We start from the raw sequence: 18238 nt of genomic DNA, 5'->3' as shown, positions 1-18238 counted from the left end.
GTGGGTCTGGAGCTCCCTCTCTCCTTGAGCATCTTCCTTCCTCCCAGATTTCTGCCTGTGGAGTGACTGGGGCCCCTGGAGTCCGTGTCGCGAGCCTTGCAGTGGGGGGGTTCGGACGCGCCGACGCTCCACCCACCATTCAGCTGATAAGCGCCGCTGCCAAGGACCGTGGTCCCAGTCAGAGAGTTGCAACACAGCCGCCTGTCCAGGTAAATATGCTCAGTCCAATGAGACTAGCTCCCCGACTCAGTTTCCCTTGTGAGCCACAAAGAGGGTTGAGAGTTACACCACATGGACATCCTCGCCCCACCATGGCAAGTCTCCCCTCCTTCCACAAAAGTCTTGTCTTTCTCTGCTTCCTATGTTGGATTTAAGGACTGAATCCCAGAATTCAAGATAGAGGGATGCTTCTCTGAACACCCATCCCGCAATGCTGCACTTGATGTGGCCACACACCGCAAGGGTCTTGAAGCACTCCATGAAGACTGGTGGTGATGAGGATGGAAAAGAGCCTTTCTTCACAGGCCTATTTCTTTTCCATGTTCCTAGGGGAAGAGTGTGAAGATCGGGGCAAAGTCCATGTTGCTATCTGTGCCAATGGCTGTCCACGCACCTGCACTGACCTCTGGGAACATGTTGAGTGCCTGCAAGGGGGATGCAAGCAAGGTACTTCCTCCCTGCCTCCTGCCCTACTGGTCCTGACCCAATGAGGGGATGGGTTCTTCCAAGCCTGACTCTCCTGGTCCCCACTTTCTATTTCTTGGAGCCTCACAGAGCTTGATCCCACATTGCCCAGAGTTGTGCAAGGGTTCCACAGGCAGGACTCCTCTTGGGCACCTTCAGGACTCGCTGTGCTCTTGCAACAGCCACCTTGAGTGGCCATTCTGTGGCTGGTGAAAAGCTTGGGGTGGGGGGGATAGGAGCAGCCTCTGGCTGTGTTTTGTATCTGGATGCAGACTGATGGCCACTGAGGCTGCTGAGGCCCGCCATGTTTCCCCATCAGCCTCCGTCTGGCTGGTGGAGCACAGTCCTATGCTTCTCTGATCCCCCATGCTCTCCATCAGCTACAGGAGGACAATTCAGTGGGGCTATTGCAACAAAACCATGAGTCCTGGTGACATCTGTGTTGCTGCACAGGGAAGAAGGGAATACCAAATTCCACAATGACCAAACAAATCCATGTGCAGGCCCAAGGTGGAGCTACCTGCATCGTTCACTGATCGGATGCTGGCCTCAGCCCACCTCATTCATCCACAGTGCCAGTGTCTGAGTCCCCTTTCACATTCCTGTTGCCAGGGAACATTGGCTGTGCCCAGCCCTTCCTCCTCCAGATGCTTTGCCAGGGGCGCCTAGTTAGCTGTGGATTTCCTGCATTGCCAGGGGTTGGACTGGATGACCCTTGGGGTCCTTTATGTCCAATATATTCCTCCTCTGCCCCTCCCTTTCTGCAGGATGCCGGTGTCCAGAAGGGCAGCTCCTGCAGGATGGGGTCTGCGTCCCGATCCCCACTTGCCGCTGTGGACTCCCCACATTCAACAGCACCCTGGAGTTTATGCCTGGGCAGCTGGAAGAACTGGATTGTCATAACTGGTAAGGCTGGCGGAGGGCAACCTGAGGGATAGGAGACAACACCAGTGCATTCTGGGCTGCACTGATGTGTCCGAGTGGGGAGACGGTAACTCCCATATTTGCAGGCAACTTGGTTGGGTTTTGATTGAATTTCCACCCAAATTATGTCAATTAAAGTGTGTGTGTGTGTGTGTGTGTGTGTGTACACAAGAGTGGGGTTTGGTGGCCACTTGACGTCCATGGACCACACTTTCCCTCCCTTCACGGTAAGGAATCAGTTTAGTGAAAAATCATTTTACTTCTGGACATATGACTTCGTTAAACATTTCTAGGTCTTTTCTTTTAACTGATTCCAAAACTCAGAAAGTTGAAATCAAGTAAAGCCTAAACCCTATTGGTTCGTCCCAACCAGGGTAGACCCACTGGACTGGAGTCAACACACTGACACATCCTATTCATTCAGTGGGTCTACTCCAGTTGAGTCTAATGACAGGATTCTGGTCTTAGTGCCCTGCTCTTATTTGTTCAATGGACTGCAAAGCCCTGAGTTCCAATCTAAACAGAAGCAAGAGGGAGGGGCTGTGAATCCTCTGCTGGCCCTCTTTCCCCACAGTCTTTTGGGTTGGCAGGGAAATGCTGCGGCTGTTTAACTAATTGTTTAATTATTTCTCCCAGCATGGAGTCTAAATTGGTTTACAAAATTTAAAATAAAACTTCAGTTTAAAACTTATTTAACAAAATTAAAGAGAATCATAATTCTATTGATTCAAACAGCTTAAAATAGATTTTACTTGTGCCAGGTGCAGGTCAAGGCATGTAGATTTCATGCTGCCTTTATGGGTTTTCTCTCTCTTTCTCCCCACCGCCATCGCAGCACCTGTGTCAATGGCACCTTTGTCTGTCCAGACCAGGAGTGTCCCTCCTACGGAGAGTGGTCAGCATGGACCTCCTGCTCGGCCAGCTGCGGAGGGGGGAACACCCTGCGCCACCGCCTCTGTCACGAGGCGCCCGGAGGAGCCCCCTGTGCAGCCGACACCATGGAGGAAGTTGTGTCCTGCAACCCACAGCCTTGCCCCAGTGAGTACCAGTATCGAGGCTTGGTGGCCCATAGATCTGTCAAAATGCCTTGCACCGTTGCCAAGTGTCCCAGCGAAAGGGACACCAAGAATGTTCACAAATATTCTCATCCTTGACACGAAAGGGCATCTCGACATTTTGAGACCCCTGGTAGAAGACCCTTGGCAACTTCCATGAGATGACTTGCCCTGGCATGGCAGTAAAGCAACTGGTGGTCTTCTCCTCTGTGCTTTCAGTGGGATTTTATACAAAAATTGTCTACATTTTTGCGAGTAAGACCAGCGAATTGGATGTTGAGTGCTGAGTCAACATTAGGTAAATCCTATGAATTAGTAGGTTTGCTCCAGTTAGGGCTAAGCATAGGGTTCATGCCATGGGCGTGCATATATACAGGCAACATACGGGCAATGAAATACAGGACAGCATCTCATATGAGAGCCACTATGTTTTGTGCAAAATTTGTTCTAATGCAAAAAGATTGCATTTTGTATGGAAAGCTATGCTTTAGTGCAGAAAAAGGTTCATGAAAGAGACTCACATGTATAACTGCCCAATGAAATGATTGGTCACCCAAAAGGAAGACTAATGGTGAAGTGCAAAAAACCCGAGCATCAGCACCACCAACATCCCATTGGCACCCCATTCAATCAAAAGGCATGTTTCTACCTCTGAATCTCCCATTCTCCTGTGGTCCGTGTGGGGCGTCTCCACCTCTTCCCTTGACAAATGGTGGCTGGCATCTTTTTAGTGATATTCCGAGGCATACGTTGCATTCTGTATGCAGAGTGATTTTTGGGGGGACAACTCACAACAGTCATATCCAGCTGATGGTGACATAAGCAGAGTTGCAGATTTGGGACCATTGTGCATTGTGCACTGATGCACATAAAAGAGCATGCTGCAATAAGGCAAACTTCCAAGTGATAAGACTCCAAGGCAGCAGGGCAAGACTGACTTTTTTCATAAACTCCAGCCAAGCATTGTGGATGCCATCTGACAAACATTAAATACAGTTGGCCTTCTGTACCCATGGATTCTTTATCCATGGGTTCAAGCATCCATGGCTGGAAAATATCCCCCAAAATATAAAGAAACCTTGATTTTGCCATTTTATATAAGGGACACAATTTTACTATCCATTGTATTTAATGGGATTTGAACATCCATGGATGGGAGTGTCTTGCTGCAGCAAAAGCAGCTTTGCATTAAGGAGATATTATACCACTATGTGAGAATGTGTGTTGTTTCTATGCATTGCGCATTGCAATTGCATAATGGGTTGTCAGCCATGCACATTGCGCATAGATCTACGTGTGTCACCCTACCTTGGTATGAATATATGGGCTGTGTAATGTGAATATTTACTCTGCACTGAAGCTATGAGGTGGTGGGGGTCTACGCTGCCTCCCCCATGACCACCTTCCCTCCCTCTTTGCAGCCGGCTGCCTGCTGAGCGAGTGGTCGGCTTGGAGCCCCTGCAGCGCCAGCTGTGGAAGAGGTGTCTCTGAGAGGAGCCGAGACCCGCTGTCCCCACCGGAGGAGGAGCCCTGTCCAGGCCCCATGTTGCAGCACCAGGTGTGCAACACTCAAAACTGCACCCCAGGTGAGTCGCCAGGGATGCTTGTGAGCAGGGCCTGCAGTTCATTTGGGAGGCTGCACCCTGAGTGAGGACTCTTTCCCTTCCATATCTAAGGGTTGAACTTTAGCTCTGGACAATAAAACAAATAAATAAAACTTATATCCCGCTTTTTGTTTCAACAATCTAAGCGGCGTACAACATTAAAATGATACAATAATATATACAATCCCCCCCATTAAAAAAGGATTAAACAGTTCTATCCATTAAAATTACAAAGACTAAAATCTAAAAACAATACTACAATAATAAAATAACGGTGGGCAGAGTCTTGGCTTGTATATGTCTGTGGGGGGATCTTTAGGTGGCCGGGATCTATTCCAGGAAGGCCTGCCGGAAGAGATCCGTCTTGACAGCTTTCCTGAAGCTCTCAAGGTTGGCAATTTGACGGATCTCGTCCGGCCGGCCATTCCATAAAATGGGAGCGATTGCGGAAAAAGTCCTCTGGGAGGTTGCTGTCAATCTGGTCTTTGTGGACTGCAACAAATTCCTCCCAGAGGATCTGAGGGTACGGGGCGGATTGTATGGAAGAAGGCGATCCCTTAAGTAGGTTGGGCCCAAGCCATGGAGGGCTTTAAAGGTAATGACCAACCCCTTGTACTGCTCCCGGAAATGAATAGGCAGCCAGGGGAGTGATTTTAATATAGGTCTAATGTGGTCACTCCTAGTTGGTCCTGTAATCAATCTGGCTGCCATATTCTGCACCAGTTGAAGTTTTCGGACTAGGCACAAGGGTAGCCCCATGCAAATCAAGTCTTGAGGTTACCAGCGCATGTGCTACCGTTTCGAGGTCACCCGGCTCCAGGAAAGGGCGCAGCTGGAGTAAGTCGGAGCTGATAACAGGCGCTATTGACCGTCGCATTCAGCTGATTCCTCATCTGAAGCAACGGGTTAAGAAGCACCCCCAGACTGCAGACACAGTCCTTTGAGGAGAGCGTGAGCCCCTCTAGGACTGGAGGTTTCAGCCCAATACCTGGTTTGGGGCCCCTACCATAAATACCTCCGTTTTGTCTGGATTCAACTTGAGCTTGTTTTCCCTCATCCAGTCCATTACTGCTGCAAGACATTGATTGAGGGGAGAAATGCCAAGATCATTGTCAACCCAGAAGAGAGTGAGCCATGGTTATGAAGCCAGTGCTGAAGTGTTTGGTGACTCCCTTTGCTACTCACTACTGTACCCAAAGGGCCAAATAAACTGGATGAGTCCCTACTAGTGGCAGAGGGTAAGAGAAGTTGGCAGCCCTTCCAGAAGTGAATCAGGGCATCTGGGCACACCTTCTGCCACTGGTGGCGGTTGCTGTTTTTGGTATCAGTTCAGTTCAGCTCTTTCTTGTAAGGTCACAGGTTGGCTGCCAATCTCATAAAAAGGCATGCTTAAAATCACACAAATCTCTACACTCTTAGATTAAAAATATGTGCTAAAATACAATCAAAGCCAAACTGAATACTTGCCTGTTGCCTCAAAGCTTACAAAGAATTTCTGTACATACAAAAACTGTATGTATGTTTTTAACTCATTCCTAAAAGGCAAGGATGCAGAGGACCACCAGATCTCTGAGGGCTGTTGTGTAAACAGGGTGCCTCCATTGAGTAAGTCTTACCATGCATGGGACACTTCTTTCACCAAGAGATTCTCCCCACCAGATCTTCCATCCTGGATGAGTTGGTAGCAGATCAGGTGGACCTTAAACTCTCTGGCTCCTGAGCCATGTAAGCCTTTGCATCATAACATGTAACACCTTGAGAAGCTGGAGCATGTCCATAGGAGGGCCACCAAAACGGTGAAGGGCCTGGAAACCATGCCTTATGAGAACAGACTTAGGGAGCTGAGTATATTTAGCCTGGAGAAGAGATGGTTAAGAGGTGATATGATAGCCCTGTTTAAGTATTTGAAGGGATGTCATACTGAGGAAGGAGCAAGCTTCTTTTCTGCTACTCCAGAAAATAGGGCCCAATGGAGCAATGGATGCAAGGTATAGGAAAAGAGATTCCAACTCAACATTAGGAGGAACTTCCTGACAGTAAGGTCTGTTTGACAGTGGAAGATGTTCCCTTGGAGAGTGGTGGAATCTCCTTCTTTAGTGGTTTTTAAAGAAAGGCTGGATGTGGATGGTCATCTGTCAGGAATGCTTTGATTCTGAGTTCCTGCATGGCAGAAGGGGGTTGGACTGGATGGCCCTTGTAGTCTCTTCCAACTCTATGATTCTATGAGTGGGACCCAGTGGCTCCCTGGCAACCCATGTGCTGATCATCTTGATTTACTTATCCCTGTCCCCTTGTTGTTCTCCAGAATGCCCAGATGCCCAGATATATAGCCACTGCGCCAACACCTGCCCACAAACGTGCTCCGATCTGCACCCACAAACCCAGTGCCTTCAGGAAGAATGCCAGCCAGGCTGTACCTGCCCCTCCGGCCAGGTGAGTGGTATACCTGCAGCAATCTCCTTTCCCTGGGGGACCAGCCAGGTGCAAAAAGAGGGCACAGATCCTCCTGACCTGACTCCAGGCCTGCAGACACTGACCCTCCACTTGGCCAACAGGTGCTTCAGGATGGGGTCTGCGTCCCCCTGGAAGCGTGCCGCTGCTCATTCGACCCAGTCCCTCCCTTGCCCTGGGCTGCCAACTTGTCCCAAGAGGAACGGAGGCAGGAGCACCCACCTGGCAGCATCATTTGGCATGAGTGCAACAGCTGGTGAGTGGCCACATCTGTTAGGGTGGTTATCTGGGGTTCATATGGGGAAAGTATCTGTGGCTGCTGAAAAGGAGAAATTATATTGGAAAGTGTAGTTATGTAAAAGTGGGGGAACACATGCCTTGTTGTTTCAGGAAATTATTCGGGGATGGAATAATTGATAACTAAAAGTCTTGGAGGTCTCTCCATCATAGGATTTCTGTAAGTCAAAGTCGGCTTGACAGCAAATAGCAACAATGAAGGACAGGAGGAAAGTTCCCCAATCTTTTAGCTTGTGGCTCCCTTACTTTGGAATGGTCAGTCATAGGAGGTTATCACACTGGGGCTAAGTTTGGCATTAAAGAGAGGTTAAAGTGCGTTTAAAACATCCCACAAATAAAGTGAAAATAACATGTCATCTTTCGGCCGTTGAGGGAGAGAACAGGCTGGCCCAGCGTCATCAGGGGTAGCCTGAAGATACAGCGTATCTTAATGTGCATTTTATCCATAATTGTAATGTTTTATTAGTTTTATATACATATTGTAGATTTTTTCTTGTACTGTTTTATAATTTTTTTGTACACCGCTATGATCTATTTGGAATAGCGGTTTGTAAATAAAACGTATTATTATTATTATTATGTAATTGCACAAATGATTATCACACCCAATTGCTCAAATAAAGTGATACTGGAAATGCATTGTTGCTGAAATCCCGAAAGTAAGATGTGCATTCATGCTTCTTTGTGACCACTTTAATGGCAGGTTTTGTGAAGTGTTGTGTGAAATTGTTTCACGTAATTGCGCTATTTTTCTGGGATATTTTTGGGATAAACTCCTGATCTCCTTTGTGTGATAAACTCCATAGAATCATAGTTGGAAGGGACTTTAAGGGCCGTGCAGTGCAGCTCCCTTTTGCCATGCAGGAATACACAGCCCTCCCTGTGACATCTTCTGTTTAAAAACCTCCAAAGGAGACTCCATCACACTCCAAGGCAGCAGCGTCTTCTGCTGTCAAACAGCTCTTTCCTTTGGGAAGTTGTTCAAACTCTTTTTCTCCCATTCTTCTTTCAAAGAATTCAGGGTGGTATACATTCTCCTGCCTTTTCTCATACAACAACCCTATGAGGCAGGCTAGAGAGGAAGTGGCTGGCCCAGGCTCAGCAAGTGAGCCACTTCATGAACAGGGACTGGAACCTAATGCCCCAGTCCTGACCCAGCACTCTAACCACTAGCCCACCTGGCTGTCTTTTGATGGCTCCTGTCTTTGCCTCTGCAGCATCTGCCAGAAGGGAGCCTTCAGCTGCACCCAGAATGACTGCGATGGTAAGAGACCCCCAAGGGACCCTCCCTCTCTCTCTGCTGCTGGCCTCTCCTTCTGGCCTCGGGATAACCATGGATGCCACAGATGGAGAGAACGCCCATCGCTACTTGCAGAATAACGTGATCTATGACTTTGCAAATATTCCTCGCCCTTTGAGAGATCTTGAGGAATTATTCTATGCAAAAATGCATCTGCCCTTTCTGTAGGATTTTGTACAGAAAATGTGTTCTGTGCAGAAAATGTATGTATTGGACATGAAATAATGAGTGGTATCTTTTTGGCTAGATTGAGCCATTTGCAGTGCCCAAATCCTTCTTCCCAGCCCTGTGCTCTCTCCCCCAACAGTGCCGTGCATTTGGTCCGAATGGTCTGCCTGGTCCCCCTGCTCTGTGACGTGTGGTGATGGGGAGCGGGTCTCCCAGCGTTACCAGCTCCAGCAACGCCTCTACGGGGGTGCCGAGTGCGAGGGGCCAGCGGTGCGCTGGACATCCTGTTCCCTCTCGGACTGCGGTGAGACCGAGTCACCTCCTGGTTAGGATTATTTGGGATTTGCTTTAGTGAAGTTGCTGAGCTGTGAGCTTGTGGGCTTAATGGGCAGCATGGACGATGCTGGTGAACCCATTGCCACAGGGACAGGGCATCAACTCTTAACTGCAGTAGCCACGCCTCTCACACCAACAGATCCATGGTCCAGCACTACAACTAAAAATCAAGGTGCGGGGCTACACATATATAGTCTCAGAAAATCCATCTAGGGTAAGACAGGAGGAAACAACACCAAACTTACCTACTGCATCCTCTAAAGCTGGCTTCCATGCCTATAAATCAACTGGTAGTAAGTGTGTGGGCAATGTAAGACACTCTGCCCAGAGAGCATCATTCTCTCTCTCCTGGATGCAGCCTGCCCCATTGGGGAACACTGGCTCAGAGCGGACTCCCCCGGCCCCTGTGAGCGAAGCTGCCACCAGATCTATGAGAATCCACCCCAGAACTGCAGCAGAGGCCCCACACAGGGCTGCGTGTGCCAGCCGGGGCTCTACCGGAACAGCAGCGGGAACTGCGTCTTGGCCGCTCTCTGTGAGTGTGAACACCAAGGCCAGACTTACCTGGTGAGTGTCAACACTGGGGGCATTTCAGACTGGGTTTAAAGGATGTATGCAATGCCTCTTTCCCTGTCTTCCATTACTCCCATGAGAGCTGTAGTCCAACTGGTCAGCTGCAGCGTGGTCACCTTGAGGGACGATCTGCCCTGGGAAATGGATGAAGGAGCGTGTCTCTGTTGGACCTCTCCGTAGCTTTCGAGACCATCGGTCATGGCATCTTTCTGGGCTGCCTTCCTGGGATGAGGCTTGGAGGAGGCCCTCGTTTGCAGTGGCTTCAGCCCTTCATGGAGGTGGTGCTGGGGGACTCCTGATCAATGTCTTGGCCATTGGCCTGTGGGGTCCTTTGGGGCTGGGTTTTGCCTCACACACTGTTTAACATCTAGGAGAGGGTATCAGGAGTTTTGGGGTCTGGTGCCATCAGATGACACTCCCAGCTCTGTTATTCTTTACCATCTCAATCCAAGGGAATTGTTTTGGTCGTAAAGTGGACCATGTTGAAGCTCAAAAGGAAAATCAGGAAATAAGGACTCAGTCAGTATTGAAGGGGGTTACCTTTCCCCTGAAATCTCAAGTTCCCATCAGGGTTGTCCTCTGTCCTGATGCCACCTTGGACCACAAAGCCCCCAAGATCCCCCAAATTGGCCAAACCCAGTTCCTCCCAAGCAGCTGGAAGTGGAATTACATCATTTCCAGTGTACCTGGAAACTGGGGGTGAAGATTGCTCTCCTGTGTCCTAACTCTTTGGCTCCCCACTTCCCAGAAATTGGGGATGGGTCCCAACACAGCCTTATCTCATGGGAGAATGAGAGTATCCTTCATCCCTCACTCTTTACAACTCTCCCAGCACCTTCAGTCTGTCTGTCTTTCTCCTTCCCACCTTACATCCCATCGAATGTATTTACCTGTCCCTGAAGGCTAGAGACAGTCTGGGGATTCTGTTGGTCTACCGGCCACCCCGTGTGCTAACAGACTCCCTGGCCGAGCTGACACAGCTGATATCGGAACTGGTGTTGGAGTCCCCTAGGCTTCTTGTCCTGGGGGACCTCAACATCCCTTTCGAGGCCAGTGATATTCCAACAGGTGCGGCTCGGGAGTTCATGACTACCATGACAGCCATGGGCCTGTCTCAGTTAGTCTCAGAGCCAACACATTGTGCTGGTAATACTCTTGATGTGGTCTTCAGTACGGACATGGAGGCTCCGTGGGCAGAGATCTCTAATGTCTCTCCCTTGTCATGGACGGATCATTTCCTGGTTGAGGCTAGAATCAAGGCTTCTACCATTAACCCCCCCGGGGTGGTGGACCTATTAGGATGGTCCACCCTCGAAGGCTGATGGAACCCACAAGGTTCCAAGAAGCCCTAGAGGGGTATACGACTGGTTCTGACGGCGATTCTGTTGATGCCCTAACCGACATCTGGGATACCAATCTTTCTAGGGCTATATACAGTATCGCTCCCAAGCGTCCTTTCCGGCCTGCTTCCAATAAACAACCCTGGTATACGGAAGATCTCAGGGAAAGGAAGCGGGCTGCGCAATGACTAGAGCGTAAATGGCGAAGACATCAGTGCTTGTCTAACAGGACACTCCTTCGCTCTCATTTGAAAGCTTATGGAGTGGCAATAGGTGCAGCAAAGAATTCGTTCTATGCTGCACGTATTGCGTCCGCAGAGTCGCGTCCGGCTGAGCTGTTCAGGGTTGTGAGGGAGCTAACCCAGCTCCCTCCCTCCCTGAGCCCTATCTTGGAGTCATCTAAAGCCTGCTGTGACGATTTTAACAACTTCTTTGCGGATAAAATCTCTCGGATAAGGGCTGATCTCGACGCCAGTATTTGTGCAGATCCTGCAGGAGAGGTGTCCGAAGCGTCCGTGGCCCCTGTTATACTGGATCACTTTGAGTTTGTTAGTACCGAGGAAGTGGACAAGATCCTTCGAAGTGTTAGGAGGACGACTTGCTCTCTTGATCCCTGTCCCTCATGGCTGACAGCTCAGGGGGGAGATGTGGTGCAACTTATGTTGCATCGCATAATTAACACATCTCTAAGTGAGGGTCAGTTTCCATCTAAATTAAAATTAGCAGTGGTCAAACCCCTGCTAAAGAAGCCCTCCTTAGACCCCCTGATTCATAATAACTATCGGCCCATCTCGCTGCTGCCTTTTTTGGGGAAGGTGATCGAGAGAGCAGTCGCTTTCCAGCTTCAGTCGATCTTGGATGACACCGATTTTCTGGACCCATTTCAAACCGGCTTCCGGGCGGGCTATGGAGTTGAGACCGCCATGGTCGCCTTAGTTGATGATCTCCGTCTGGGCATGGACAGGGGGAGCGTGTCCCTGTTGGTGCTCTTGGACATCTCAGTGGCCTTCGATACCATCGACCATGGTATCCTTCTGGGACGCCTGAGGGAGTTGGGAATTGGGGGCACTGCTTTGCAGTGGTTCCGTTCCTACCTCTCGGGCAGATCCCAGATGGTGGAGCTGGGGGACTGTCACTCCGATAGGAGGGCCCTGACATCTGGTGTCCCTCAGGGAGCGATTCTGTCCCCTATGCTATTTAACATTTACATGAAGCCGCTGGGAGAGATCATCTGGAGACATGGGGCGCGGTGTTATCAGTACGCTGATGACACCCAAATAATTTTCTCTATGTCTCCCACTGATGCAGTAACTAAGGATGGCATCTCTCCTCTAGATGCCTGCTTGGCGTCGGTAATGGGCTGGATGAGGGAGAACAAACTCAGTGTGAATCCAGGGAAAACGGAAGTACTGGTGATAGGTTCCCCAGTTTCGGGTGGTGAGATCCGTCACCCGGTCCTGAATGGGGTCACGCTCCCCCTGAAGGACTCGGTGCGCAGCTTGGGAGTGCTCCTTGATTCGTCGCTCCAGCTGACTTCTCAGGTGGATGCGACGGTCAGGAGTGCTTGTTATCAGCTTCGGCTGATACGCCAGCTGCGTCCCTACCTGGACCGTAAGGACCTTGAATCTGTTGTACATGCTTTGGTAACCTCTCGATTGGATTTCTGCAATGCGCTCTACATAGGGCAACCCTTGTACCAAACTCGGAAGCTGCAATTGGTGCAGAACATGGCAGCTAGACTGGTCGCTGGTAGTTCCAGGTCGGACCATATAACACCTATTTTAAAAGACCTTCACTGGCTGCCTATTCGCTTCCGAGCTCAATACAAGGTGTTGGTTTTGACCTATAAAGCCCTAAATGGCTTGGGCCCAGGGTACTTGGAGGACCGCCTCTCCCCATATAATCCGCCCCGCACACTCAGAACTTTTGGGACTAAATTGTTGGAGGTCCCTAGGTCTAACCTTGTACGGACCTCACAGAGGGCTTTTGCCATTGCTGCCCCTTCACTTTGGAACAAGCTCCCTGTAGAGCTTCGCTCCGCCGCCTCACTAGCTATATTTAAGAAAAATCTGAAAACGTATCTATTTCGGTTGGCCTTCCCACCTTAGTTAGATTGTCTGTTTATTTTCCTGCCCTCTTTTTTCTCTTTCGACCCTGGACCGAAGTAAATTAATTTCTCCTTCTCTTTGCCCTTGACATGTGTATTTTATTGATTTCCTGTTCCTGTTTTTTGTAGTGGTGTTTTAACTTTTTATATTGAAATTTTATCCTGTATTGTATTGTTTTAAATTTTGTAAGCCGCCTTGATCATATTTTGGAAAGGCGGGGTAAAAATAAAATTTATTATTATTATTTATTATTACAGGCTGGTGCCGAATGGCAAGATGGATGCTTTGCTTGCCGCTGCTTGAATGGGAGACCGGTGTGCGAAGATGGCTGCCCACCACTCACCTGTCATGAGGTAACACTCTCCTGGAGGATCAAGAAAGAGCCTCCTTTTTGGAAATCAGTTTTAGAATGGGAAGAAGAGATGGTGGACACTGAGGCTGCATGGAAGGCACTAACACAGAATCATAGAATCATAGAAACATAGAGTTGGAAGAGACTCCAAGAAGGGCCATCCAGTCCAACCATTCTGCCTTGTAGGAACTCTCAATCAAAGCATCCCCATTGGCAGATGGCCATCTAGCCTCTGCTTAAAGACTTCCAAGGAGGGAGACTCCACCACACTCAGAGAGCCACCTTCTTCTCCCTAAAAGGAGAAATTTGAGCTGCTCCAAGGAAGGGGGGAATGAACTCTGCACATGCACAGAGGAGCTGCCATGTGTCTCCAAGATCTGACACACTTTGGGTACTTAGTGTAAACACATACATCACCTGGAGCCTATGGTTGTGTAGCAGGTCCTGAGCTCGCCTGTTGGGCTCAGCATCCATTCTGCACACCTCCTCACCTGTGAAGTCAAAAGAGAAAGGAGGATCTGTTGTGTGCATGTGGGAGGATTGGCTGCACTTGGGACTGCCTTTATGAAACCCCTGATTTGTGTGGCCATTTTTGCACCAGAGTAGTGCTCTCGACATCTTTCTGGCCTAGAAGTTGACAACAGGAGCTTAGCCTGAACTCAGCAACCCTCTCTAACATTCAACCCCATTTCTGACCTCTTCTCAGGGAGAAGCCAAAGTCCAGGAGCCCGACAGCTGCTGCCCCATCTGCAGGAAGAAGGAGCCGCCAGGTACGTGGGTCGGTGAGAGACCCCCAGGTGCTCTGCCTCTGCCTCCCCATCACCAAAGCCACCTGGAGGGAGGTCGTTCTTCCCTCTGTAGTGGATGAGCAGGATTTGTGGATTGGGAATCAGCAGCAGATAGTGAGCAGAGCAGTTCCCTTTTATTTTTTGGACTACAACTCTCTCACATACTGGCTGGTGGGATTCTGGGAGTTGTAGTCCAAAAACAAGACTTTTGTAAGCTCTGGGAAGTAAAGTAGAATGAGGAGAGTCAAAGACCAGAGCAAGTTCCTGGAATCTGGACCGGTTTCTTCCTGCAAGCTGCACTCCTCAGTGGCCTCCAAACCTTTCTGGGAATGGGAGATGTATGTATGATATCTCTTGTTTTTGAGGGGCAGGGGTTTGTCTGGACTGTCACCTGGTCTTCCTCTTGTGCTTCCCTCCCCAGGAGAGCCACAGTCGCACTGCCAACACTACACTGAGCTGCGCAACATCACCAAGGGGCCCTGCTCCCTGGCAGACGTGGCAGTCAGCTTCTGCAGTGGGTGGTGCACCTCCCACACCAATGTCATCCCAGAGGTAGGCTTGGGAGGGACCCCAGGGGGTTCTTTGACCTAGCCTCCCCCCAGTCTGTGATCCCCACTTTTCAGTCTTCGCCTAGCTCCCTATCCCTCTTGCTCCCACCCTCACCACGATCTCACACCACACAGAGGGCACCACTTTGAGGAGCGCTGTTCCAGATATGCCAAAATCCAAAACCCACAAGCAGTGATACCTTTACAGGGTCAACCCCAATGCATGAAACACATTCCCAAAGCTTCACTGGCTTCTTCATCAGGCAAAGACGTTAAAAACCATGCAGGAGAAAGTTAAGAGCGATGTTAAGAGTCACAGGCTGACCTTCTGCCTGAGATGTTGTCCATTAAGATGGTATTCATAGAATCATAGAATTGTAGAGTTGGAAGAGACACCAAGGGCCATCCAGTCCAACCCCATTGTTCTGCCACGCAGGAACTCTCAATCAAAGCATCCCCATTGACAGATGGCCATCTAGCCTCTATTTAAAGACCTCCAAGGAAGGAGACCCCACTACTCTCCATTGAGGGATTGTGTTCCACTGTCAAACAGCTCTTACTCTCTGGAAGTTTCTCCTACTGTTGAGGGACTTGTTTGCAAGGCAAGCCTTCTCCCCTGATTGACAATAAAAGGCAAGTCATAACATGTCAACTTCCATTAGCAACAACAACAACAACAACAAAATAACTTCTCTTGAGATGCAAATGTCTATGTCCTGTGCAAAGCTAGTTGCCCTTTTCTTAGGTAGAGAACATCAAATATTTCAAGGAGTCCCTGTACTGTTGCATCTGGAAAGCTTTTAGGCGCTGGCTAAGTAAAACTTGCCCAATTGTAAATCCTTTGTTTCCCTTATGTCCCCCTTGCAATTCAGGTTGACATTTTGAAGTCCAGGAAAACAATATGCAGGAGTAGTCATGGACAGAATGAAACAAGCACCAGGTCATCCTTTCAGCTGTTCAATAGCAAAAGATATTTAATGACAAGAGCTATTCAAAGTCACCTTTTTTTGCATCCCACAATTTTCAGCACAGCAGATACGATATATGCGCAATGCTGGGACCCTGGAGGAGATTTTGGCTGTCTATCAAAGCATCAAATGGCCTTTCCAACACTGCATTGAGTAAAAAGAATAAGGCCTAAATCCCACTCTTAGGGTGCATCCACAATGCAGAATTATGCTGTTTAGTACCACTTTAAGTGTCATGGCTCCATCCTACAGAATCTTTGGATTTCTACTTTTGTGAGGCAACAGCAGCGAAGGCTAAAGACCTTGTGAAACAACAAATCCCAGGATTCCAAAGCACTTAAAATGGGGTCAAACTGCATTATTTCTACAGTGTTAAAAGTACCCTTAGTCCCGGCTGGATTAGAACCGTCCCATCCATGGGATTTAGTGACGTGGTGACTCTCCAGCCAACAACTGACTCAAGTTGGGACGATCCAACAGCATTCCGGCCTGAGAGGGCCTTTTAAAAAAGTAACTTGGCCATAATTTGCTACTTGTCTTCCAGGAACCGTACCTGCAGACCTTGTGTGAGTGCTGCAGCTACCGCCTGGACCCAGTCAGTCCCGTCCGCATCCTGAACCTGCGGTGCCAAAATGGCGAGACAGAGCCGGTAGTCCTTCCCGTCATCCACGCCTGCGAGTGCAGCAGCTGCCAAAGTGAGTCTATGCATGGCGTGTGAGGCATGAGAGCTGTAGAGGAGGGGCAGGGGCTCATAGATGTAAAAGGGCCTGAATGAGGCCCCCAGAGGAGCGATAGATGGCGGTGGTCCCAGCACTCACAGCCCTTGCACACCATTAAAGGCCTCCTTCCTCTAGACCTCTGGGCTACCAAGGCTGTGTGCCCCGTTGCCCCCTTTTCCTCCTTCCATGGCAGGGCCTGAGTCCAGTTAGGGACATACTGGGCATGTGTGGTTTACATCCACAGGCAGCCGGCCCTCCACGGCTTTGTGGCTTTTGCGGGTTTACTTATTTGCAGATTTGATTGTTATGCCCTCTCTAGGAATCCCTGGGTCCCCTAGCATGACTCTATGGCCAACTTTCACCAGACGTTGTGCTGGAGGAAAAGAGATTCCTAGAGAGAACACTTCTCTAGGCAACTGTAGGTCTTCCAGGACAATTCTGTGGTTAATGTCCAGCAAATGGTGACCATTGAGTTTTGCTGGAGGACCTAGAGGTTAAAAAAGGGTTGTTGTTTTTTTAATTTGCATTTTCCCACTTTCACAGGGGTCCTGTGCTCCTAATCTCAGCGAATGTGGAGGGCTCACTGTATGTTTCTTTTCAGATGGCACACAAGGCGTTTCCCTGAAGCCCCCTGTGCAACTTAAAAAATCCCCCCCTCCAGCCCCCATCTCAAGCCCTGGGGTCATACCCTGTGTTCGGCTGTTTACTGGGGCTGATGGAGGGAAGCAGGATGCTGTTCCAGGACGCAGGGGCTCTCAAGGGCAAGGGTCAATTGGCCAGTGGCCCAAGGAACCCGCCTGCCCCAGATCAGCCTTGCTGTGCTCCTGAGTAGGAGGAAGAGCCCACCTGGTCCCCGGAGACACCACCCCCATCACTGACCCATCCACCCCATCACCCAAACTCACCACCTGCTTGGTCTCTTTTCTTCCCTCTGGTAGGTGGTGACTTCTCCAAGCGCTGATGACAACCTTGCAAGGTGGAGATCCAGAATCCCCCAGTTTGCATTGGAATTGTACCGTTCTGCTCTGCATCCTGCCTCTCAGTCCTCCTCATCTGTACAACTTAGAATCAAAGAATCATAGAGTTGGAAGAAACCATAAAGATCATCTAATCCAATTCCATTCTGCCATGCAGGAACTCACCATCAAACCACCCCCTGTGACAGATGGCCATCCAGCCTCTGCTTAAAGACCTCCAAGGAAGCAGACTCCATTACAATCTCCAAAGAAGTGTGTTCCACTGTCAAACAGTCCTTACTCTCAGGAAGTTCCTCCTAATGTTGAGCTGGAATCTCTTTTCCTGGAGCTTGCATCCATTGTTCTGGGTTCTGTTTGTTCTCTGGAGCAGCAGAAAACAAGCTTGCTCCGTCCTCAACATGACATCCCTTCAAATTTTTCAGCATCACCCCTTAACCTTTTCTTCACCAGGCTAAACATACCCAGCCCCCTAAGACAGTCTTTAGGAGTTTCTAGACCTTTCCCCATTTTGGTTGCCCATCTCTGGACACTCTCCAGTTTCTCAGCGTCCTTCTTGAATTGTGGGGTCCAGAACTGGACACAATACTGTTCCCCGTGAGGCCTGACCAAAGCAGAATACAGTGGCACTATTACTTCCCTTGATCTAGACACAGTACAACTATTGGCACAGTTTGTCCTTATCGCGAATTCAATAAATTCACCCAGCAGCAGTAAGAGCTTCATATGGATCTTGTTTTATTATTTTCTGGGGGACTCTGGCAGAGGAGGGAGCAGGGAAGTAGGAAGAGGTTCTCAATGCCACTATCCTCCCTGCAAAACACACAAGAGATGGATCCCTGTATAACTGCAGCATAGCATGCTAATTCCACAGGTGGATATACACTGCAGGTGGTCATTCAACACTCGTCACTTAGTCACTGCAACCCACACTCCTATGCTCTTTCTGTGGCGGGGGGGGGGGTCCTGCCTCAGCTCAGTGGTAAATGTAGAGGGGCACTTTGGTTGTTGAAGAAGATGGAAGAGAAAACCAACATTCACAATGACCA

The 18238-nt window shown here is 49.3% G+C and overlaps 1 protein-coding gene across 1 annotated transcript in view; it reads left to right on the top strand.

Moving 5' to 3' along the window:
• The window catches only part of LOC149310211 (SCO-spondin-like), a 131465-nt gene extending 113573 nt beyond the window's left edge, over positions 1-17892 (top strand). The window contains exons 97-111 of the mRNA XM_089534034.1: positions 48-209; positions 550-666; positions 1452-1590; positions 2444-2646; positions 4085-4249; positions 6573-6700; positions 6823-6974; positions 8233-8279; positions 8623-8787; positions 9178-9386; positions 13098-13193; positions 13899-13962; positions 14405-14532; positions 16041-16191; positions 17154-17892. Coding sequence (XP_089390160.1) covers positions 48-209; positions 550-666; positions 1452-1590; positions 2444-2646; positions 4085-4249; positions 6573-6700; positions 6823-6974; positions 8233-8279; positions 8623-8787; positions 9178-9386; positions 13098-13193; positions 13899-13962; positions 14405-14532; positions 16041-16191; positions 17154-17176 — 1949 coding nt within the window. The 3' untranslated portion in view covers positions 17177-17892. The remainder of the gene's footprint in view (positions 1-47; positions 210-549; positions 667-1451; positions 1591-2443; positions 2647-4084; positions 4250-6572; positions 6701-6822; positions 6975-8232; positions 8280-8622; positions 8788-9177; positions 9387-13097; positions 13194-13898; positions 13963-14404; positions 14533-16040; positions 16192-17153) is intronic.
• The last annotated feature ends 346 nt before the right edge of the window (positions 17893-18238 follow it).

This window comes from Sceloporus occidentalis, unplaced genomic scaffold, assembly GCF_023333645.1.
Source record: "Sceloporus occidentalis isolate IW3139 unplaced genomic scaffold, rSceOcc1.0.p SCAF_7, whole genome shotgun sequence".
Taxonomy (NCBI): Eukaryota; Metazoa; Chordata; class Lepidosauria; order Squamata; family Phrynosomatidae; genus Sceloporus; species Sceloporus occidentalis.
This window is presented reverse-complemented; position numbering and strand designations above follow the sequence as displayed.